Here is a 19,838-nt window from a genome sequence, read left to right as displayed (position 1 = left end):
ATCTGCTGTAGGAAAAACACAGCAGGACACAGTTAATCCAGAAAGCCTTTTCTCCAGAAAGAACTTGCCAACCCAAGACAGAGACATAATTAGGAAAGCCGATGTACACCTGGAATTGAATCTAGCAAGGGTTGTCAAAGGCAACAAAAAAGTCTTTCTAGCTACGTAGGTGACAGAAGACAGGCTTGGGAAAATGTGAGCCTGCTGCTGAATAGAGCACAGGACATGGAAAAATGCTGAGATACTGAATGTCCTCTTTGACTCAGACCTCTGTGAAACCATTAAATTTAGAACTGTAAGTCTTCATTTACAATAAATATAAAAGTATAATAAAGGACAGCACAATCTTAACTTGCCTTAAATCTAAACTAGTTCAGGGCATGAGTCAGATAAACTTGTGACCTGTGCTCCATTTGCCAGCCCAAACATCCCTCAAGTAAGATTAAACACATCTAAGTAAAACAAATCATTCAATATGCCAAAGAAGGATCAACATAATGACATCTGGAATTACTTTTCCAAGCTGAAAATAAGAACAGAAATTACTCATCCTCCATAATGTTTTGGCAACTTTGCATCTGCTGTAGGGGGATACCATGCTACAGTATGCCATTAGCTTCACATTATTTCTCAATTTCATTTCTTGGAGTGAATGATGTACTAAGGCAGGGCATCATATAGAAGGAAAGCTGGGGAGAATGAGCTCAGGAAAACGGCACACCTCACCTGCAGTTCCTAACAGTTTAGAACTAGCACATCTCAAATGTAGGACAAAAATGCCAATATTTTTAAAAGTATATAGTTTTCAATAACAACAGTGATATCAACAGCATCACACTTCTGTAGTACATAAGCAAATATCAGATCAGAGGCCACTGGGGAGATACAGAGCATGGAGTGTATATGGTTTCATTTCTACTGCACTCCTACAGTAGTCAAGCAAGCTGTCTCAACAAGGTGTTCAGCAAAGCTGTGTTCTTATGCTGAAGGGACTAATCTGCAAACAGACTTAGTGGAGATTGAATTTTTCCCCAGCTTCCCCCACCATTACTCACCTGACCTATAAGTAGCCATCATAAGCTCCCTGCAGGCAATATAATTGAATCCAGCTCCATTCCTGAGCACCTACAAAGAATATGCAATGCTTCAGCCCCATCCTCAGGCAGAAATTACTCAATCATGAGGCCACATCAGAACCCCTGCAGAATGAGTGTGTAAAAGGATAAGAAACTTCACTATCTGTAACTAGTGGAAACTTACTGAAGTTATATATGAAGAAAGGAACACTCCAGATGCCATGTCTGTCAAATCTACTTGGAAAGAAGACTCTAATCCTTAAGAGAAGCTCTGTCTAGGCAGGGTAAACCCATCTTTTAAGCACAAAGCAGAGTAGAATGATCTCCATATTCACATGCTTCTTTTCAAGTGTCATCTATCCTTCCCTACTCACTGCCATCCAGCAGGGAAAGTGAGCCACACATTGCCACAATGGTACAATGGAAACAATTATAGAAGATCTTGCAGAGGGAAGACAAAGACCACAGTGGGGCACTACCTTTTCTTTCACTGCTAAAGAGCAGCATAACAAAGAATTCCTTGCAAAGAATCCTGACATTATTTAATGTTAATTACCTGTCTACTGATTTCTTCTTTAAAGTGGATATGTTGGAAATGCAGCAACAACGAACCCAAGAGCCTTGTATTCATATGCAGGAAAAACATGCATTGCATGCACCTCCATCAGCTCTAGAGCTGAGATAAATATTACTCAGCAACAATAACAAAACTCTTATATTAAACAGTAAAATAACCCCTCACTAATCAGATGTATGTTCTTGCTCAATTTGTATTTATAAAGAAGTAAAACTACAATTAATGGACTGCAGCTTATCTGCAATGCTTATGCTAAAAACCTGACCATGTCTGGATTTCTGTACTTTCAGTACTTTCTGTACTTTCTACCACCTCCAGCGGTATGCCTCTGCATGACTTGCAGGTTTCTTGTCCTCCTTTTAAAGGCTTTAATTGTTCAGACTTCTACTCAACTGCCTTTGTCTTAACATCCTAATCTTCCTACAGTACTTCTCCCACAGACATACTTCTGCCCCCTTTTATTCTACTTATCTTAAGGTGAGGATATACACAGAACTTATTTGCAAAGCCACAAAGTACCTTCTACTTCAAATCCTCAGCCAGACCCGACTTAATCCAAGAACTCTTTGTCAAATATAACTCTACAACAGATTTATATATGCAGACACAAAGAATTGTGGCTTTTACAGTTTACAATATTATTGTAATTAGTAACTAACATAAAAGTCTGGGTATCCAAGATTGTTGGCTCAAGATTGCTATGAACATGTAAATTTTGTGACTAAACATATCTGGACTGCTGTAATTCTTTTACAGACCTGAAGCAAATAGGAAAAAAAAGAGTCCTCACAAACAAGAGTGATAGCACAGGAGTCTGCTGAGTTGCACAGCTGCAAAAGTCCAGTTTCTAAAATTTATTTCTTCTGAAATTGAACATGAACTGCAGCAACAATTCTAAATTCTTCATCCCAACTCACTGGCTTCTAAGAAACAGCTCCTTCAGTTCGCAACAAAGGCATATGTGCACTCCCTATCCCTTCAATTTGGGCATCTGCAAAACAGGTAACATCAGTTCACTCCTTAGAAATATATAAACATCAACTAGCTAAAAGGCATTATATGACCATATTCAGGGCAAAGTAACAGTACCCTAAAAAGCACAAAGGACTTACTTAAAATGTGGAAATCGCACAAAATTTAAGTAAAAGAGACAGGGCTTCACTTTAGATGGCAGCACCACCTTGCATTTCCATTACCCTTTGGTTAAAGCACAGGTCCACATATGCTGATTAGATGTCTACCTAGACTGCAAAGAAGAGAAACAACCCTTGCATGCAATGCAAGTTAAGAGACCAGGTGGAAGGTAGTTTTTGAAAGGATAGATACCTGTGTGAATCTAGAGCTAAGTAGTTAAAATAGGCACCCAAAAGGTTTGGGTGTTGCCTCCAAAAACATGTAGACACAGCTGCAAATTTAACTACAGACTTAATTTGTTCTTGACCATTTCAACACATCCAGGAATTTGATCAAACAAGAAGAAAAAGTATTTGAATCTTTTGTTGCAAAAGAAAATGTAAGAAAACGTACTGGAGATGATCAGTGCTGTGTTCTCACTATAATCCTCGAAAATCACAAGCACAAGTAAATGCATAAGCAAACTGAAAAATGCATTCACCAGCCACTATCCAATGCCAAGTTCTGAAATATTTCATTATTTCTGGTTATTATATCTGCTATTCCTTATTTTTGCTCTTACATACATAAACTTAGTATTCTATATTTAAGTTGACAGGATTTCTCACTTGAATGCTTATGATTTACAACGTATTTGCCTTTAAATTTACTGGAACTGCCATTTTATCTGGGGGGATTTAACTAAAGCTGTTTCCATATGTTTTGAGCTGTAAGCTTGAGACCACGGATTTGGAACTGTACAATGTTTGCTATTGGGCAAGTTGGCATAAATCCCATGTGTGGTGTATATTCACATAGTACCTCCAGGATTCTTCAGCAGGACACCTCCAATGAGTCAAGTGAGCACGCTGTTTTCCAACATTATGGAGACTAGAGTCAACATTGAAGAGGTGGAGGATACATCACCATTTTTCCCCCCCGTAAACAATAATTTTGTGTGAAATCCTACTCACTTTACTCATTGATGAGAGTCAGGGTTTCACATTACTCTCAAAAGGAAGAGATTGACAATTTTAATGCTTCCACTTTTTCAGCAAAGACAATTGGTTAGGAACAAATTAGGAAATGCAAACTAAGCCAAAATTCATCCACTGTCAGACATGCCTACCCAATTCCTTTCTAACACCATGCAGCAACAAGCCTGCATGTCACGGAGGTACAGACACTGCCTTTCTCCCACTCTCTAAACCTGCCTGCCAGGCTTTGTGAATTACACAGCTAGGAAAAGGTTGCCACAGGGTCCTGTTGTTAGAGATATGATACATATGGAGGTTCCACACTACCCTCTCTTTCTGAGAAAGGAGGTATCTCTGTTTCCCAGTCACACAGCTCTCAACTCAGGAAAACAGAAATTTGAGAGGTCTGAGTGCAGGATTAGATAAAGTTCACAAGTGACTCAAGAGTGAAATACTAGCCCTAGTGACATCAACAGAAAAGCTCTCACTGACTTAAGGGCCAAGATGTCAGCCCATATCTCAAACTAAAGTGTTTTTTAAGCTGATGAAATTCAGGCCCTGATCCTGTAGGAGATGTACACACCTTTCATTTCACATACTGAGAAGTTCAAATTCCACTGAGCAATTAACATCAAATAAAGTAAGTCAGTAAGTTTTAATGAGATCTAGTCTCTAATTATAAGTACAACCTTAAGGTCTTACAGTGTAGTGAAAGGATTCAAACAGCACAAGAGCAACTCCACGAATGCTTGCTTTAGTTCTTTTCTTTTTACTTACTTTTGTCTGATCATCAGCTTTAAATACATAGCAGATACTTTGCTGATTTGCTGCTTCATCCTTTATCAGACAAGCAAAGTAGCTCGGATCATGGCTATTGTGAATCAGTTTGTGGACCTGCTGTGGCTTGTATTCAAACAAACTGGAGCAAATTAAAGGATCCCACTGCTGGGTTTTCCCTGTGTCTGGCTCACATCGCAAACTGGCTGGTGAAATACAAAGTCGGATTTGGCTGACGCTGGGTTCTTCTTTGGAAGACTTTGCACTGAGCAACCGGATCTCGGCCACAATCCAAGGCAGCATTGACATAGTGGTTAGGGAATGCACTGGGAGAGAACCCACGAGCTGGAGACTGAAACTTGCTGAGAAATCACTAGGTGTTTGACACTTTTTAACTTTGAAAGTTATTGGCTCCATTTTACAGTCCTTTAGGGAACCTGGACTAATTCACCAATATTTCAGTTCCGTGGAATGACATTATCTGGATGCTGGATGGCTCCTTTGATTAAGAGACAGAAGAATTCTGAAAGGAAAAGAAACAGTTATGTAGGTGCTGGAACTCTACGAAAAACCAACTCTCAACAACACAAATCATTAAAGCTTAACATCAGAAGACAACTACCATGGCCTACCTGGCAAGTTCCCCCTCTTTACTTTGGGCCTTACTATTTCAAGTACAACAAATACAATTGTAATAAATACATTGCAAAGAAAAGAGTCAGTCCTGATTTAAAATTTGCTTTATGACCTTAGCTCAACCATCTAATGAATAACTAAACTACAATGAACATTCTTTCTAGCCTGGGTATGTTTCATGGGCAGGCACATGTAGATCACACTGGCCTATTTCAATCCTGTTATCACAGGAAGAACTCAGCTGAGCTATTCTGACCTTCATGATAGAATGACAGTTGAAGTCACTGCCTGCTAAGACACCTTTACATTTGGGGGAAAAAAAAAAGTCAGCTTGACAACCTATTTGTCCATAGGTGAATGACTTTGAATTTGGCTATTAACATCGAGTTGTTTCCTTACATGTAGTTTGCCCAGTGATTATTGGCTGTAACTAAACAGATTTTTTCAATAAATAATACCCTAGAAATCACTGTCATCTAAAAATGCCAGCAGCAGTCAACTGAGTGATTGCTGAAAAACCTGTCAGACAGCAGTCACAAGCAACAATCCTTACAGCATTCTGGGAAGAACCAGATGACGATCACAACTCATGGTTGAATCTTAATGCTGGTCAGCCAGACAGGAATACTTAAATATTAACCAGACTGACACTATCATTTTCATTTCTTAAAATATCAAATGGAATATACCAAGTTACACACAACCCTGTTGTAACCCTGTTAAACCCAGCATCTACTACCACTACTGTTATTATGTATTAGTACTTTTAGTAATGAAATCTAATAATTGCAGTTATTAATGCATTCCATTTCATAAAATGCAGTCCATGAAAACAGATAGATTGGCATTTGTTATACTACCATGCTTTAACTCCACATCAACTGACCCTAGTTTCAGCTGTTACATTATACTGTGTGAGACTGACAGGAGGCTGACAGGCCTGTAATTGCCTGTGGTTAAATACCAGGACACTAGTTTACCATCAGTCTTAAGAGAGTTTCTCATGATAAGACCTATTAAAAAAACCATAAATAGTACCAAGATATCCTTAAAAAACATTTTAATTACATTTGAACAAGTTGGATAACACTGGATAAATGGCATCCGTGTACTGTGGCAACAGTATTTCTTGTCTTTGTTCGTCTACAAATATGATGGAAACCAGCACTATTTTTCTCATGTGTTTCCATTAAACTTTGTCCTTCATTCGCTCTTGTAATATTATTTTCAGACTGAGTTTTTAACAGTCTTTCACCTTGTTGAAAATGAAAGGAAATTTCATGATTAAAAGAAGCCCCAACACTTTTTCAAAAATTTCAAGATGGAAATTAATTTTGAGTTGTTTAAAATGCAACCAATCTGTAAATGTCCCAGTGGGGAAAAATGTTTCTTCAGTAACTGGCAAACTGTAAAAACAAGAGAACTGCAGAAATCATCTTTGGGTACATTTACCTTTTTGACTTTTTCATCTTTTCACAAAGGAACACTGTGGCAACATTACCGGTTCCAAGAATAGCAAATTTAACAAGTGCAAGTTTTCAAGATACTATTTAATGAATTAATAATAAATAGCAGTCTAGATGTGTGGATCATTTTTTTTTTTTTTCTTAATCCTCTGTATGTGCATCTGCACATAGGAGGTGTGAGAAAAAGGGCCATGAAAATCCAGAATTTGTACACCTCATTTTAAGTATTGGGAGGTTTTTTTTGTTTATTTCACAAATGAGCAAGAAAATAAGCATCTTTAAATTAACATAAATTCATTACATCCTAAATGAAATTGCATTAAGCTGTGGCAAGGGTGGTTCAGGTTGGACATCAGGAAGAATTTCTTCACTGAAAGGGTGGTAAGGATTGGAAGAGGCTGCCCAGGATGTGGTGAAGTCACTGTCCCTGGAAATGTTCAAGAAACAACTGGACATGGTACTTGGTGCTATAATCTAATTCACATGGCAGTGTTGAGTCAAATGCTGGACATGATGATCTTGGAGACCTTTGCCAACATCAATGATCCTGTGATTCTAAATGGCATAGCAGCTTCAGGAAGCATTTTTACACCTTATCAACACAGACTGCTAAACACAGTTATGATTACAGTTTTCCATCAGCCAAGGATCAAAATGGTATATTCTTTGACAAACTATTACAGATTTTTTCTCCTTAACTGCAACAATGAAAAATAGTTCAGCAACTGCAGGGAAGATTGAATTAATTTGTAACTACCATGGTGTGTAGTCTAAAGTACATAAAAATCAAGGTTTTAGCTTTTAGTGCTCTTGTCACTCAGTGTCACAGACAATAATCTCAGGATAAGAAAGCCTAAGAAAACTTTATTCTTAGTTGAAAACAGGAGAACTGAGCTACCAGACAGAAAATTATGTATTAGCCACACACTTTTTATGGCAAATTTCTTATTTGTGTTTTCTGAGAATCCATCTTAAAAAAATTACAGGCATGCAAAAATACAACAAAGTCATCCTTGTTCCAATAAACTTTTCAAGTTTCTTTTTAATTACTGCCATCTACCATGCTCTTTTACCCCAGATCTACAAGGCAATACAGCCTCAAAGAGAAGTGAATATCACAATATTTTGCACATGCAATATCATATTAGCATGCTAACTAGGAACTCAGCAGTATATAAAAAACCCAAGGTTGATACTCAGTCATATTTAAACAAACACTGTACTGATGGAATGTATTTAATATAAATGTGAAGCTTCTTGACATTCATCTCTTTTTAAAAAAATAAACACCTTGGAAAGTCAACAGCATAAATACTCCAATGTCTGCATTTGTTATTTCCAAAGAAAAATACCTACTACTAAATTAAACTACTTTAATTACTTGCTACTAAATCAAACTAGTTAAGTAGAAGTCAAAATAGATGATCTCTTTCCCTAATGTTAGAAGAGGCTGAAAGTGCAGTTTCTCAGAGCACAAATTTAGCAGCATCAGAAAGTCTCCTTATCTAACCGAAATTGTTCTCTATGTTACTGTTCTTCATGTTCCATTTCCCTTTCCCAGCCATTCTTTCTTTGTTTTCCCCTCCTGTCACTTACTGTAAACAAATGCTGCCAGAATTTATGCCAGTTTCATGCTGTTGGTGTTAATGTCCTTCGAGTTTACATCAAGGACTAGGTTTTACTTCAAGACTAAGAAGTATTTATGTACATGCTTAATTTAGACCTAAAAATAGTTTTGTTCTTTTAAACGGGCCTTTTCCCAGCCATAAAACTAAGCACACATTATGGCCAAAGAGTAGCCATGCTCTCAGTCCATCCCTGACTCCACTGCTTATTATGCTAAATTTTAGCACCTTTACTCATCTTTGGTTGCAACCTTTCAATTCATGCCCTCTGAAATTTGGCTCTGCTGTTGCCATAGGAGTTTATCATACATATTAGTACAGTAGGCTCAAAGAAATTTCCTCTTCCTCCCAAGTGTCTGATTAACTCATTCTTACTAAATGTTTATTCCACCTCTAATCCAAGAGGGAACAGAAAAGATACAAAAATAAATCTGTCTACTAGTTTCCTTCTACCTCAACTCTGATATTCCTTTGGCAGTTCTAAGAGCCAATCACCTTCATTACTCTGGGCTTTGCTTAGCACACTGGATGTGTTCTCCCAGTGCTCACAGATACGACTGGGACAGCTCCTCTTTCTCCTCTCCACCAGCATCTTTTGAAGGATCTTGGTCGCCCTTGCTCTCAAAACTGAGAGCAGCTTGAGTGGCACTCCTCAGCTGACAGCTTTGCTGCTGAGAAAAATACAGTTTATAGAGACATAGAGAATATGAACCTTTTTGTTCCTACTGTTTAGTCTGCTTTGATTTAGGTGTATTTGGGTGTATTTGCGCCATAAGCATAAAAACAGCCGAACTGTAGTGCGTAAGATACACAAACCACATTAATATATATATATCCCTGCCTTCTATATTAGGGGACACCAGACTGACTCATTAATGGGGAAGATACACATGGGAACACATGTGTGCCCTTTGTCCTCAACTTCTCTTTTTTGCTCTGATCAACCCAGCGACTTCTCACAAGCAGGGAGCAGACTTAGAAAGCATGCAATACTACACTGATGGTCCTGTTCTAGCAAAATCTGATACTGTGCTTTTTAAATCCCTAAACCAATGAAAAAAAAATTATATATTAGACTCTTGCTCTCCAAAATCAAGTTACATTCTCACTGTGTTATGCCACCAAGTTAAAAGGGACGCCTTCAGAGAGAAGGCAGGGTGATGGCAAGACCGCAGGAAAGGGAGAGCTACACAAATTATTGTTTTTGCCATTCTGAACCCCATGTGAAGGTACATGTCTAAGCAGCATCACACAGGACAGCATTCTCAAAACTCACCTTCTCTCAAGAAAGCAAAGAGGGCAAGGAATTGGCTCCAGGTGCCAGCTGGTTAGATGGGGCCAGGTAGACTTTGAGATTAGGAAGAAGAATCTTGTGGGGTTATTGTGTAAGTAACCTGGAAAAGTGAGGCACTGAAAAATCAGGTTTGTACACCTGGGGGAACACCAGGCAGATCTGGGATAGACTCAAACTAATACAGAAAAAAGACAAAGAGAGGACCAAAAAAACATCCCCTCCCCACCCCCCAAAAAATTTTTAAAAAAAAGACAAATTTTGACAGTGGCAAAGTGTTGTTCTCCTTTTGTCCTTTCTTCTCAACCGGACTAAATTCAATACAGACATGAAGCCAGAAGTTTTCAATTATTGTTCAGAACATTGGTAATTGCAGACTTAAGCAACCCTTTATTATCCTCCAGCTCCTTCCCTACTTAGGTAGTTGTTGGAGTGCTGGGACTCACAGCAGACCTGACAAACTTAGGAGATGCATCAAGCAGGGACAGTGAGAGCTTTCACACAGCAATGAATAAATGAGGGGTTCGAGCTGGGAGTTGAACAGAAATATTCCATCTTCCTCGACCTTTGCAGTTCTTCTGAGAGACAGCTGTGCAGTTCCTCCACATCAGGTTTGGGACATGACACCAGCTTTAGTTTATATAAGCCTCTCTAAGTCAGTTTTCTTCCTTTCAAGAAGCTAAGCAAAAAATGCAACCATACAGCAAGGTCTTATGAAAAACAGCTGGTGTTAAATAGCACAAATTTGTTCAGGTCCTCTCTGCAAGGCATTAACACTGAACCGTGTTGACAAATGGAACCAGAGGAACTGGTACTGACTGCACTTCACCACTGATTATTTTAGCAGAAATATCATACTACTTAAGGATTATGAGGAGCCCTGGCATGCAGCCAGAACTCTGGAACACTAGGCAGAACTAAATACCACTTGTCTCCCTCTCTTTCTGATCCCTAACTGAAATTTACATTGTCTTTGCTCAAGATGACAGATTTCTCTATCCACCTGGCAGAATATATAGAGAAACACAAATGAGAATATAAATATTAAGTTTGTCATGACACTGCTAAGAACAGTGTTCGAAAAGTATTTAATTTAATTCAAATAGGCACTTGGAAGCATGACACACCCCTATTGTTGCAAGGATATTCCTTTTATCTCAAAGTTACTTATTATATGCTGTTTCCTTCTGAAGCTATGGTTTGCTCTGGGCAACAGCATGTGCAAGTCCAGAAACCAATCTGCATCAGAAATTAGCTTTAATTTCCATTATTTTTTCATTAACTTCTGACTTTTCAAATAATGTAATGCTTAAATGCTGTCAGCAACTCCAGACTGCGGTCCAGATTTGACCATTTACTCTGGTACTGGTTCCAGTAACAAACACACCTAAAATATTTACCAGTACAGCCAGCGTTTATATCACTCCTCAAGTAAGTTTTAAAAATAGGCTATTAATAAAAAAAAAATGCAATAGAATGGTAGTATGTTCTTGATTACACACACATTTATAATCAACTATCAAATGAAGAAAATAGCTGTTCCTGCCCATAACGCCTGTTGCTATTTCCTTAATCAGGTCCATGGAAATTAATATGCTGATGACTGAAGTGTTCTGATTCAGAACACAGCTGAACAAAATATTGAGCTGTTCTATGCTCTAAATGCAGTAATGCACTAAAAAAACCCAAACCAACACAACTTTGTAAAAGAAAGCTTGCAAGGTAAATTACATTATGGACAGCATTCTTTTCTGTGCAATTGCATATCCACAGCCAAAATGCATTCAACTTCGCAATTAACCAAATTAAAGTGAAAAAAGTGTCAAGTCATCCACATATCACTGAATGTGTTTCACTTTCCTTCCATCCTGACGTTCTCACCTGCAAACATTTATACTTTTGTGTATTACCTGTGATTTTCGGCATTCCTATATAAGAAACTGTGAGAAATTTCTATTTCAGCACCTACAAATGCTAAAAGTATAGTCATATGCATCAGCTCAGATCAGCTCCAAAATTCGCTATTCAGAAAATGTGTAATTTATTAATTTTGACCCACGATGTTCCATTCAATCTCTGGGCTTAACGCAGACACAAATCCCACCATCTGCACTACTGAAGGTTCCTACAGCAGATCTGCCGTGTTAGCCTCTCTCCCAAATAAAACACAGCACACAAAGGCCCCAGTCTTTTCAAACTGCGCTATAAATAACCACATTCGTTCCATACCTCTCGTGAACGCAGTTTCAAGAGATCATTCCCTTGCTGGCTTAGCTGGCGAATTTAAAGGGCCCTCAGAGCACTGCGCCGCTGCAGGCGGATTCGAAGTTACATCTGGTGGTGCCAGGGTAGGAAAGGTCCGCTTTTGCCCAGCAAGAGCCGCTTTGCTGCTCCGAGACGGAGCGGGCTCTGGGAGGAGTTATATCCACCGATTTTGCATAGGTGGGCGAGGAAACAGCAGACAAAACAGAAAAAGAACTAAAGGCACCTCAGGTCACCGACAGATTAAATTCAAGCGGGTCTTTCGGTTATTCTGAGAAGCCAGCTCTCCCAGAACACCGCCAACCGAGAACAGCGGCACCGGCGCCCCCGTCCCCGCTGCCCGGCCGCCCCGTCCCGCAGCAACGCTGTTCCCTCAGGCAGAGCAGCGGCTCCGCCGGGAGCCAGGGCGCGACCCCGCCGCGGCGGCCGGGAGCGCGCAGCCCGCCCTTCCCGCCGCGGCCAGGCGCGGGGGGCCCCGGCCGGAGCCGCCCGGCGCCGGGGACTGCTCCCCCTCGCAGCGCGGGTGCCGTGCTCCCCGCCACAACTCTTCACTTCCTCTGCGCCAGGAGCTGCTCTTCCTCCTTCCCCCTACCCTCCCAAAACGCTGCTCGGCCCCGCCGGCGCAGCTCCCCCGGGCCGGCCCGCAGCGGAGGCACGGCGGGCCCCACCGCTGCCCCCGACAGGCCCGGGCGCCGCTTACCTTCGCAGGATGTGCTCGCCGCAGGGAAGTGCCGTCGGCGGGCTGCGGCCGCGGGCTGACAGGCGCGGCCGGGCACCCCCCGCGCGGGGAGGCGGGCGGGGCCGGCAACGGGCTCCGGGACGGGCCAGGGGCTGCCCTCCGCCTCCTGCCCCTCTCCGCCGCCCGCCCCTCTCCGCTGCCTGCCCGCTGCCTCCTGCTCTGCCCTCTTCCTCCTGCCCCTCTCCGCCGCCCGCCCGCCCCTCCCCTACCTGCCGGCGGGCCGGGACGAGAGGGACCCGCGCCGCACACCCGGCCGGGCCGCTGGCCAGCGCGGGCGAAAATAGCAACAGGCGGCTGGTCCCGGCACGGGGGGGCGGACAGCATCTCGGGGCGCCCGGCAGAGATGGCCGGCGACAGGGGGACGCCCATGTCGCGACAGCGGGCAGCTGAAACTTCCTCCCCTCGCCCGTTAAGTTCCTCTTGAAGAGCGTTTCGGCGACACTGCCCCGTGTGTCTGGCACAGGTTGTAATCTCTCGCGGAAAACGTGTTGTCGCCTTGCGGTAGTGAGCCTGGGCGATGGCGGGGTGAGCTGAAGTGGCGAGCCAAGGCTGCTGACAAAACTGAACTAGCCCGGCTCGCGGGCTCTGAAGCGGTCGAGTCCCCACTCGGCTGTGGGCCCAGCCCTGGCCGCAGGGCAGCCTTCTGAGAGCTCACCTGAGTCACCTCGACGGCTTCCTCAAAGAAACCACACTTGCGTATGCATAAAATCATTGTAAGAATAGGTATTAGTTGGTCTTCCAGCTGCCAGGAAGGATAAGGCATGAATGGATCTGGAGACTTAATTATACTTCTCTGCGTGTGAAGATGATTAAGGCACCCTACATCCCCGTTGTGCAAACCACTTTTGCACTTAATTAATTTCAAGTCTTCTTGGCAGTAAGACCACTGATTTATTTACTTTTAAGTCTGTGTGCTTTTCTAGAATCAGAGCTTTCTAAAGGAAATCTGCTCTGCTGCTGTGAGGGAAACAATCAAGCTGTTAAATGCGAGCACAATGTTGCCGCAGATTATGAGAAACAAGCAGATTCTGGTATCCAAGGACATCCCTGCTTATAAAGTGTAGATACACACGTAGGTACAAAGTGCTTTGTGTCTCCATGACCTTTGGCATCTAGGTGTGCTTCCATAGGATCGCTGGTAAGTGAATTGAGGTATGTTAGTAGCAGTTCACCCAGAGTGCTTGCTCCCAGTCTGTGCTCAGGTCATGGTTTGCTGCTTTCACTTCAGATATGGGAATAGGTACAAGTGCCTTTTGCTTTTCAGTGACATCTTTACGATCCTTGGAAAGAGGAATGCCATCTCCTTGCAACCAGTGCCTGTCTTTCGATTTTAAACCATCACAACTAAGGACCATGCTCTTACTCCAGTTATCACCCAATACCAGGACCTAAGTCAAGTATGCCCTTTTGCTCATTTTAAACCTGACTGAGCATTATATGCTTCTGGTAACCATGCTGTAGCAGAAGGTGAACCACAATTCCCACCCAGACAGCTCTGGCACTTCAGCCAAGGCTCATGCTTTCAGAAATTACCAACCAATGATCTTAGGAAGACTTTTTTAGCTGCTTCACTGTTGCCTTTCAAAAAACATAATGAAACTGATAAGGATTCTATGAGACTATTTATTGCTTCTTGGAAAATCCTTGAACAACAACCAAAGTCAATACTAGAGCATCACAATTAGAAATACTTTCTTCTTTCTCCTCTTTGATATTGGAAAAGAAATTAGCCTCAGAATGTTCAGCTTGCCTGCAATGAAAGTTGCCTAATCATTACCTTTCAGGCTACATTCAACAGCATTCCTTCTCTGCATCCTGATGCAGTGATGTTGGCTTCTACTTCCTGAAGTTGATCAGGAATACTAACCTTGATGAATGTGTATCTTGTATAGTGCAAAAATGTAGTGGGAAAGAAAGCAATTCAGCTTAATTACCTTTGATTAGTTTTGTACTTAGAGACAGAAAACTTTTAGTGGTGGTTATTTTTATTTACAATTAATTATATATACATATGGCATCCAGATGCCTTCAGCGTCAGAATCCTAAAAATCCCCAAACTTGTTAATACTTACACTGGTGGTTAGCAACTGTTAATTTAATACCATATTAATATTACTATTTCCAGTGATTGTTAATCAAGGATATAAGAGTTGCTTGTTGGTGGTACGTGAAAATAAAAGCCATGACCACTGGAACTTTTAAAAGAATTGGCAAGAAGAAAAACTTTATTTACAGAAACTTTTTGTAGGTAAATCAGTTACATATTCAAGCACACATTTGTACAACATGAAAATTGCTTATATAATAAACCTTCCCTTGGAATGAATTCCAGTTATCCTTTTATTTGTTGTATATAGCAAATTTGATTTGTTGTATATAGCAAAATTATCAGATAAATCCTTTTGCAACTCAGGTACAGTACTTGAGTATCATAACAGTATTTTTACATAACATGTCATGGACTAAGTTCATAGCCTGTAAGGAAGATGGAATGAAACAGCCAAACTGTTTCAATCCATCCCTGAACTTTAAATTATTCAGTAAATTTTATGAAACTGGGCTTGTAAAAAAACTAATAACCTTTAAGTGAAGTCCATTGGTCTACTCCTAAAGCATTATTGTTTGGGGTTTTATTTTGGCAGAGTTTGGAATACTATGCTCATCTTTCTCAGCCCTCCCCTCTAGTCCCATAGGCCTAATCCCCTATAGGATCAATGTTTAAAACTGGGGTTTCACAACTGTTTACAACTGGAATTGTGTTTTCATCTGTTATATAAAACAGGCTTGTTTTACATGTTTTTGGTAACGTAGGGATGTGTCTTTCTCTAGAAACAGCCAAGAATTCCCTTATGCCTGAGTTCAGTCTGGGCTGTAAGCACTCTTCATTCCAGTCATGGCAATTCCCATTTCTGGATAGAACACTAGTAAGTACACTTGCTCCCAGTTCAAGGCTGCTCTTTTATAAATTACATTTGTCTGTCTAAGTAGGCTTCATTATCTTACACAACACTTTAGTGTAAGAATTAGACCAGCTCTAAAGAAACTGCAGCTTAACACCCATTCTGACTTGCAATACTAACTTCTCTCTTTGCTATACTCTTGCTGCCTTTGTTTTGATTCTTTACTTCAGTACTAGATCCTCTTTCTCTGACGCAACACCAAGTTGGTAAAGACTTTAGCAATAACAAGTTTTCTCTTGTAATTTTGCAGTCTGTTGTAATTGCTCAAGCAGCTGCTTTTTTTGGTCACACAACCCCCGCCCCCAAGTTGTTAACTTCTGTCTGGAATAGAGAAACGAATGGAGCCAAGAAACTCTTTTACCTTAGGAAGACAATGATAAAGATTAGGTCATCATCCAATGTCTGTACTGTTTCTGAAGATCCTCTAAAGCCATACTAAGGATGTTTCAGTACACATGAGTGCATTGCAGGTCTCACTTCCAGACTTCTAACACTAGCAAAATCCTAATCCAGCTTTGTAAAAGGCACATGTAAAATATGCCTCTCTAGCCTGTGATTTTAAGACAAACATATAAAAAAAACAGAACCTCTAATCCTCTGTCTTCAGTTCTTCCCCATTAATTCAGTAAAGCATCCTTTAACATATTCTGTACCAAAATAAATGTGAGTCCTCCCAATACAAATGAAAGTAAAAGGAATGATGGAATGGTTTCAGTCTGAAGGTCCCCTTTAAAAATCACCTAGTTCAACCACCCTACATGAAGCAGGGACACCTTTCACCAGATCAGACTGCTCAAAGCTGCATCCAACCTAGCCTTGAACACTTTCAGGCATCCAACAGCTTTGCTGGGCAACTTGTTCCCATTTCTCATGCCCCTCAGTATAAAAAAAAAAAATAAATCTTTCTTTGTATCCAATTAAATCTATCCTTTTTCACTTTAAAACTGTTTCCCTTTGTCCTGTCACTACAGTCCCTGGTAAAAAGTATGTTTCTTATAAGCTCTCTTCATATATTGAAAGATCTCATAGCCTCTTCTACAGGCTGAGCAGCCTCAGCACTCTCTGTCTTTTTTCCCAGTGCAGGTATTCTAACCCTCTGGCTGTTTTCATGACTTTCCCCTGGACCTACTCTAACAGGTTCATGTCATTCTTGTGCTGGGATGCAGTACTCCAGGTGGGGTTTCACAAGAGCAGAGTGGAGGGAAAGAATCACCTCCCTTGTTGAAGCCCAAGGCTGCAGGCTTGTGCAGACCCACAAAACTTCTTCCAGCCCTGGGTGTAGCTCATCAATGCTCAAATAGAAGGCACTGCCCCAGCCTGCCTCCTGAAGAACCATTCCTCTGTCTGCCTTCAAGCAAGGAGGAAGCCAGTAAGCAGATCCTGCATGATGGGATAGTGCTTTTTATCATGCCAATGTCCCCCATTACACAACTAGCTCAGGCATGAAAACTCCCCTCTGGAAAAGCACAGGGACATTCACATGGAGGCTTGAAGGTATTCATTCTGATGTGTCATAATTCACTCAACTAGGCTGACTTGAGAGGCAGCTGTCATATCTTAGAAGGTGTCATAAACCACCAAAGATCCCTGAAGCATCCCCAGACTCATTTTTGAGGCCTCTCACCACAAGACTGCACATGATCTACAGTGGTACATCAGACTGTAAAACTTCTTCTCCTTCCAGTCCCCCAGGGCTGCCTCTCTGTACCATGCTGCACAACTGCTGCAATCTTCAAATTGCACTGAAAATAACAAGCACAGAGGACTTGAATTCTGGGAGGATAATCAAGCTTAGAAATTTTGCATTTCTAAGTATGTACCTATGGTTCTGACTATTAATGCTACACTAATATCCGAAGCAAGTACTGAAAATGCAGAAAAGCACTATATTAAAGTCAACTGGCAAACTCCAAAAAACCCTCTCAGGCTTTGCAAGCACAGACAAGAGCATGCAATGAAATGGAAACTTCTGCTCTAAGTTAAACACAGAGTTATGCACCAAGTCAGGGCAGCAAACAGTGTGAGAGGCTCCAAAATTGGGCTATGCATTGAACTAATTCAACTGTGTTCAGTGAGGCAACAAAAAGGTGCTGTATGTAGATATACTATCTTAATGGGTTCATGGTATTCAAAGACAGTTCAGTACACTGTGTCTTTAGCCTGGAATATGATATATAGTCCCACAGCAAATAGATATTTAAAAAATTTGCTGCAAGTTCCTCATTTATTTGGGCTGAAATCCCTATAAAAGATCACTACTTCTGAATCATCTGCCCCAAGTTTGTCCATCTCACCACAGGCTTTAAATATTTCCTGTTAACAGGAGAACTTGCTTTGCAAATCTAAACCTAGACAAAGTTGCATAGTGTTTTCAGACTATATGCACACAAAAGAAACAAGTCACCACAAAAAAGGCTGTTTCAGATACCAGAATATTACTTATATTTAATTAAAACAAATTTTGATTGAAATACATTTGCAGTCAACTTTCAGTTCATAAAGCTTTTAGTTCAACTGATGGGTTTTTTGGTCCATTAAGGGTAAAGGTACTTTCCTGTCAAAATAAGATACTAGAGCTAAGAGTACCCAAAGTAACTCTTAAAAGCATAATTCTTTATAGTCAGAGTTCTCAGTTTGGTCCTAAAAAAACTTCAACTCCTTAAATAATGCACTTCTAATGCTGCAAAACCCAATCAAGGTAGTTATTTTGCTATTTTACTCAGTCTTTCGTTGAAGTTTGTTTTTTTCTGGCTGAAAGAAGTGTTTTTCAAGAGCATTGACCAATTCATCTAGTTCCCTCTTCAGCTGTTCAGCATCACTGGAAAATGAAAATCACACAAACATAGAAAACAGTGAAATAATGGAAAAGCTAAAATGTATATTTTTAGTATGAGGAATTTCTAAATCTGTTGCATTGCTTTAGACAAACATTTTCTATTAATGCTGAAAGTGTATATATTTGATTTCTTATGGCAATGCACTGATGTTCACTTTCAACTGATATACATGAAGACTATGAAGAAATAGAACTCCATATATAGTCTATATATAATCTATTTAAATATAATATGATCATCTATATATAGATTATTATATATATAGTATAATCTAAAGTGGAATGGCAAATTTGAGTTCAGAAGATCTTCTGTTACTAAATGTAAGTGATTATAAGTGTAATTTTTATACTTGTAACAGTATTCTTAGATGACTTTTCATCTGTGAAAAAGTGTTATTTTCATTATATAAGCTAATAATTATTTATCTTTAAGATTGTATGATTTCCAAGGCTAACAGTTAAGGATATAATTATTAAACATAAAAAGGTTTGAAATATATTAAAATACTTTATATTGGATTAAACAATTTTAAAGGAACTATGTATGTAAAAAAGGGGTGAAAATATTTGCATTTATTTAAGGCAGAATGTTTTTGCTGATATTGTTCACTGAATGCAAAACTGAGTTCAAAGAAATTACAGTAACAAGAATGTGTCAAAAAATTTTGCAGAGTTGAAGCTTTACACAAATACACTGACTAAAATGACTTTAGTAATATTATTTGATCATGGAGAGCTCCTATTTCACTAAAACAATACCAAAGATCCACACAGACTCTACTACACCAAATGTATTGCTGTAAGTGACATTACCTGTTTCCAGGGGGTGCACAAAGTTCAGAATAGTATTTGATCTTTGGTTCCGTCCCACTGGTTCTAATTGTGGCCACTCCTCCATTAGCAAAAGTGAATGTTATCATCTGGCTGCTTTTACTAGTAGGAAGTATCTAGAAATATTAAGAATTTTTTTTTTTTTTTAACTTGGAAAGAGACTATATATAAACCCACGACTTGATGTTAGATAACATGATAAAAGCATCAACTACAATTATAGTTAAGCTCTGTTTTCTTCAACATTGTGGTCGGACAGGCTTGCCCTCAGCCTGGAATCTGGTTGAACTGCATCACTGCTAGGTAGCTAATTTCAAATCTAGGCAACTCTTTTACTGCTAAAAGAAGTTGAGCTATCATGGCATTTCCCAAGAGGAAAGGAAGTGGAGATTGTGGAATAATGTAGAATCCAAAGCCACATCTTAATAGACAGTTTAACTTGCACCCGCAAGAAAACAATGCAGATTGCTATAGCAAGGCAGCAGGATCCTCCTACTGCCCTTTACAAGCTGTCATCTTGGAGAGAAAAGTATACTGTAAAAACCTAACAAAAAACCCAACACCCCCTTGGCTTCACTTCCTCTCACTAAGGCAAAACAATTGTCACCAGTCTAACTTATTTTATGACTCAGTATGTAAACACGTCTAGTGTTTCTCCACAGAATGTTTTAT

The 19,838-nt window shown here is 40.2% G+C and overlaps 2 protein-coding genes across 37 annotated transcripts in view; both read right to left on the bottom strand.

Moving 5' to 3' along the window:
• TBC1D1 (TBC1 domain family member 1) overlaps nucleotides 1–12,998 on the bottom strand; it is a 99,289-nt gene extending 86,291 nt beyond the window's left edge. For 7 of the 34 annotated variants that reach the window (XM_086891011.1, XM_086891022.1, XM_086891025.1 and 4 more), the window contains exons 1-2: nucleotides 12,501–12,681; nucleotides 4,521–5,043 (exon numbers count right to left, since the gene is read on the bottom strand). In XM_086891011.1, coding sequence (XP_086747137.1) covers nucleotides 4,521–4,937 — 417 coding nt within the window. In that variant the 5' untranslated portion in view covers nucleotides 4,938–5,043; nucleotides 12,501–12,681. Of the gene's footprint in view, nucleotides 1–4,520; nucleotides 5,044–8,742; nucleotides 8,919–9,523; nucleotides 9,642–11,767; nucleotides 12,258–12,500; nucleotides 12,682–12,748 lie in introns of those variants that run through there. The other 27 variants (XM_023925372.2, XM_086891026.1, XM_023925377.2 and 24 more) reach the window with 18 other exon arrangements.
• Nucleotides 12,999–14,735: 1,737 nt separating this feature from the next.
• PGM2 (phosphoglucomutase 2) overlaps nucleotides 14,736–19,838 on the bottom strand; it is a 41,498-nt gene continuing 36,395 nt past the window's right edge. For all 3 annotated transcript variants that reach the window (XM_086891058.1, XM_023925381.2, XM_023925380.2), the window contains exons 13-14: nucleotides 19,149–19,282; nucleotides 14,736–18,317 (exon numbers count right to left, since the gene is read on the bottom strand). In XM_086891058.1, the coding sequence (XP_086747184.1) occupies nucleotides 18,215–18,317; nucleotides 19,149–19,282 (237 nt within the window). In that variant the 3' untranslated portion in view covers nucleotides 14,736–18,214. The remainder of the gene's footprint in view (nucleotides 18,318–19,148; nucleotides 19,283–19,838) is intronic.

Source organism: Cyanistes caeruleus, chromosome 5 (assembly GCF_971803275.1).
Source record: "Cyanistes caeruleus chromosome 5, bCyaCae1.hap1.1, whole genome shotgun sequence".
Classification (NCBI taxonomy): domain Eukaryota; kingdom Metazoa; phylum Chordata; class Aves; order Passeriformes; family Paridae; genus Cyanistes; species Cyanistes caeruleus.
The sequence above is the reverse complement of the archived record's forward strand: the minus strand, read 5'-3'. Positions and strand labels throughout refer to the sequence as shown.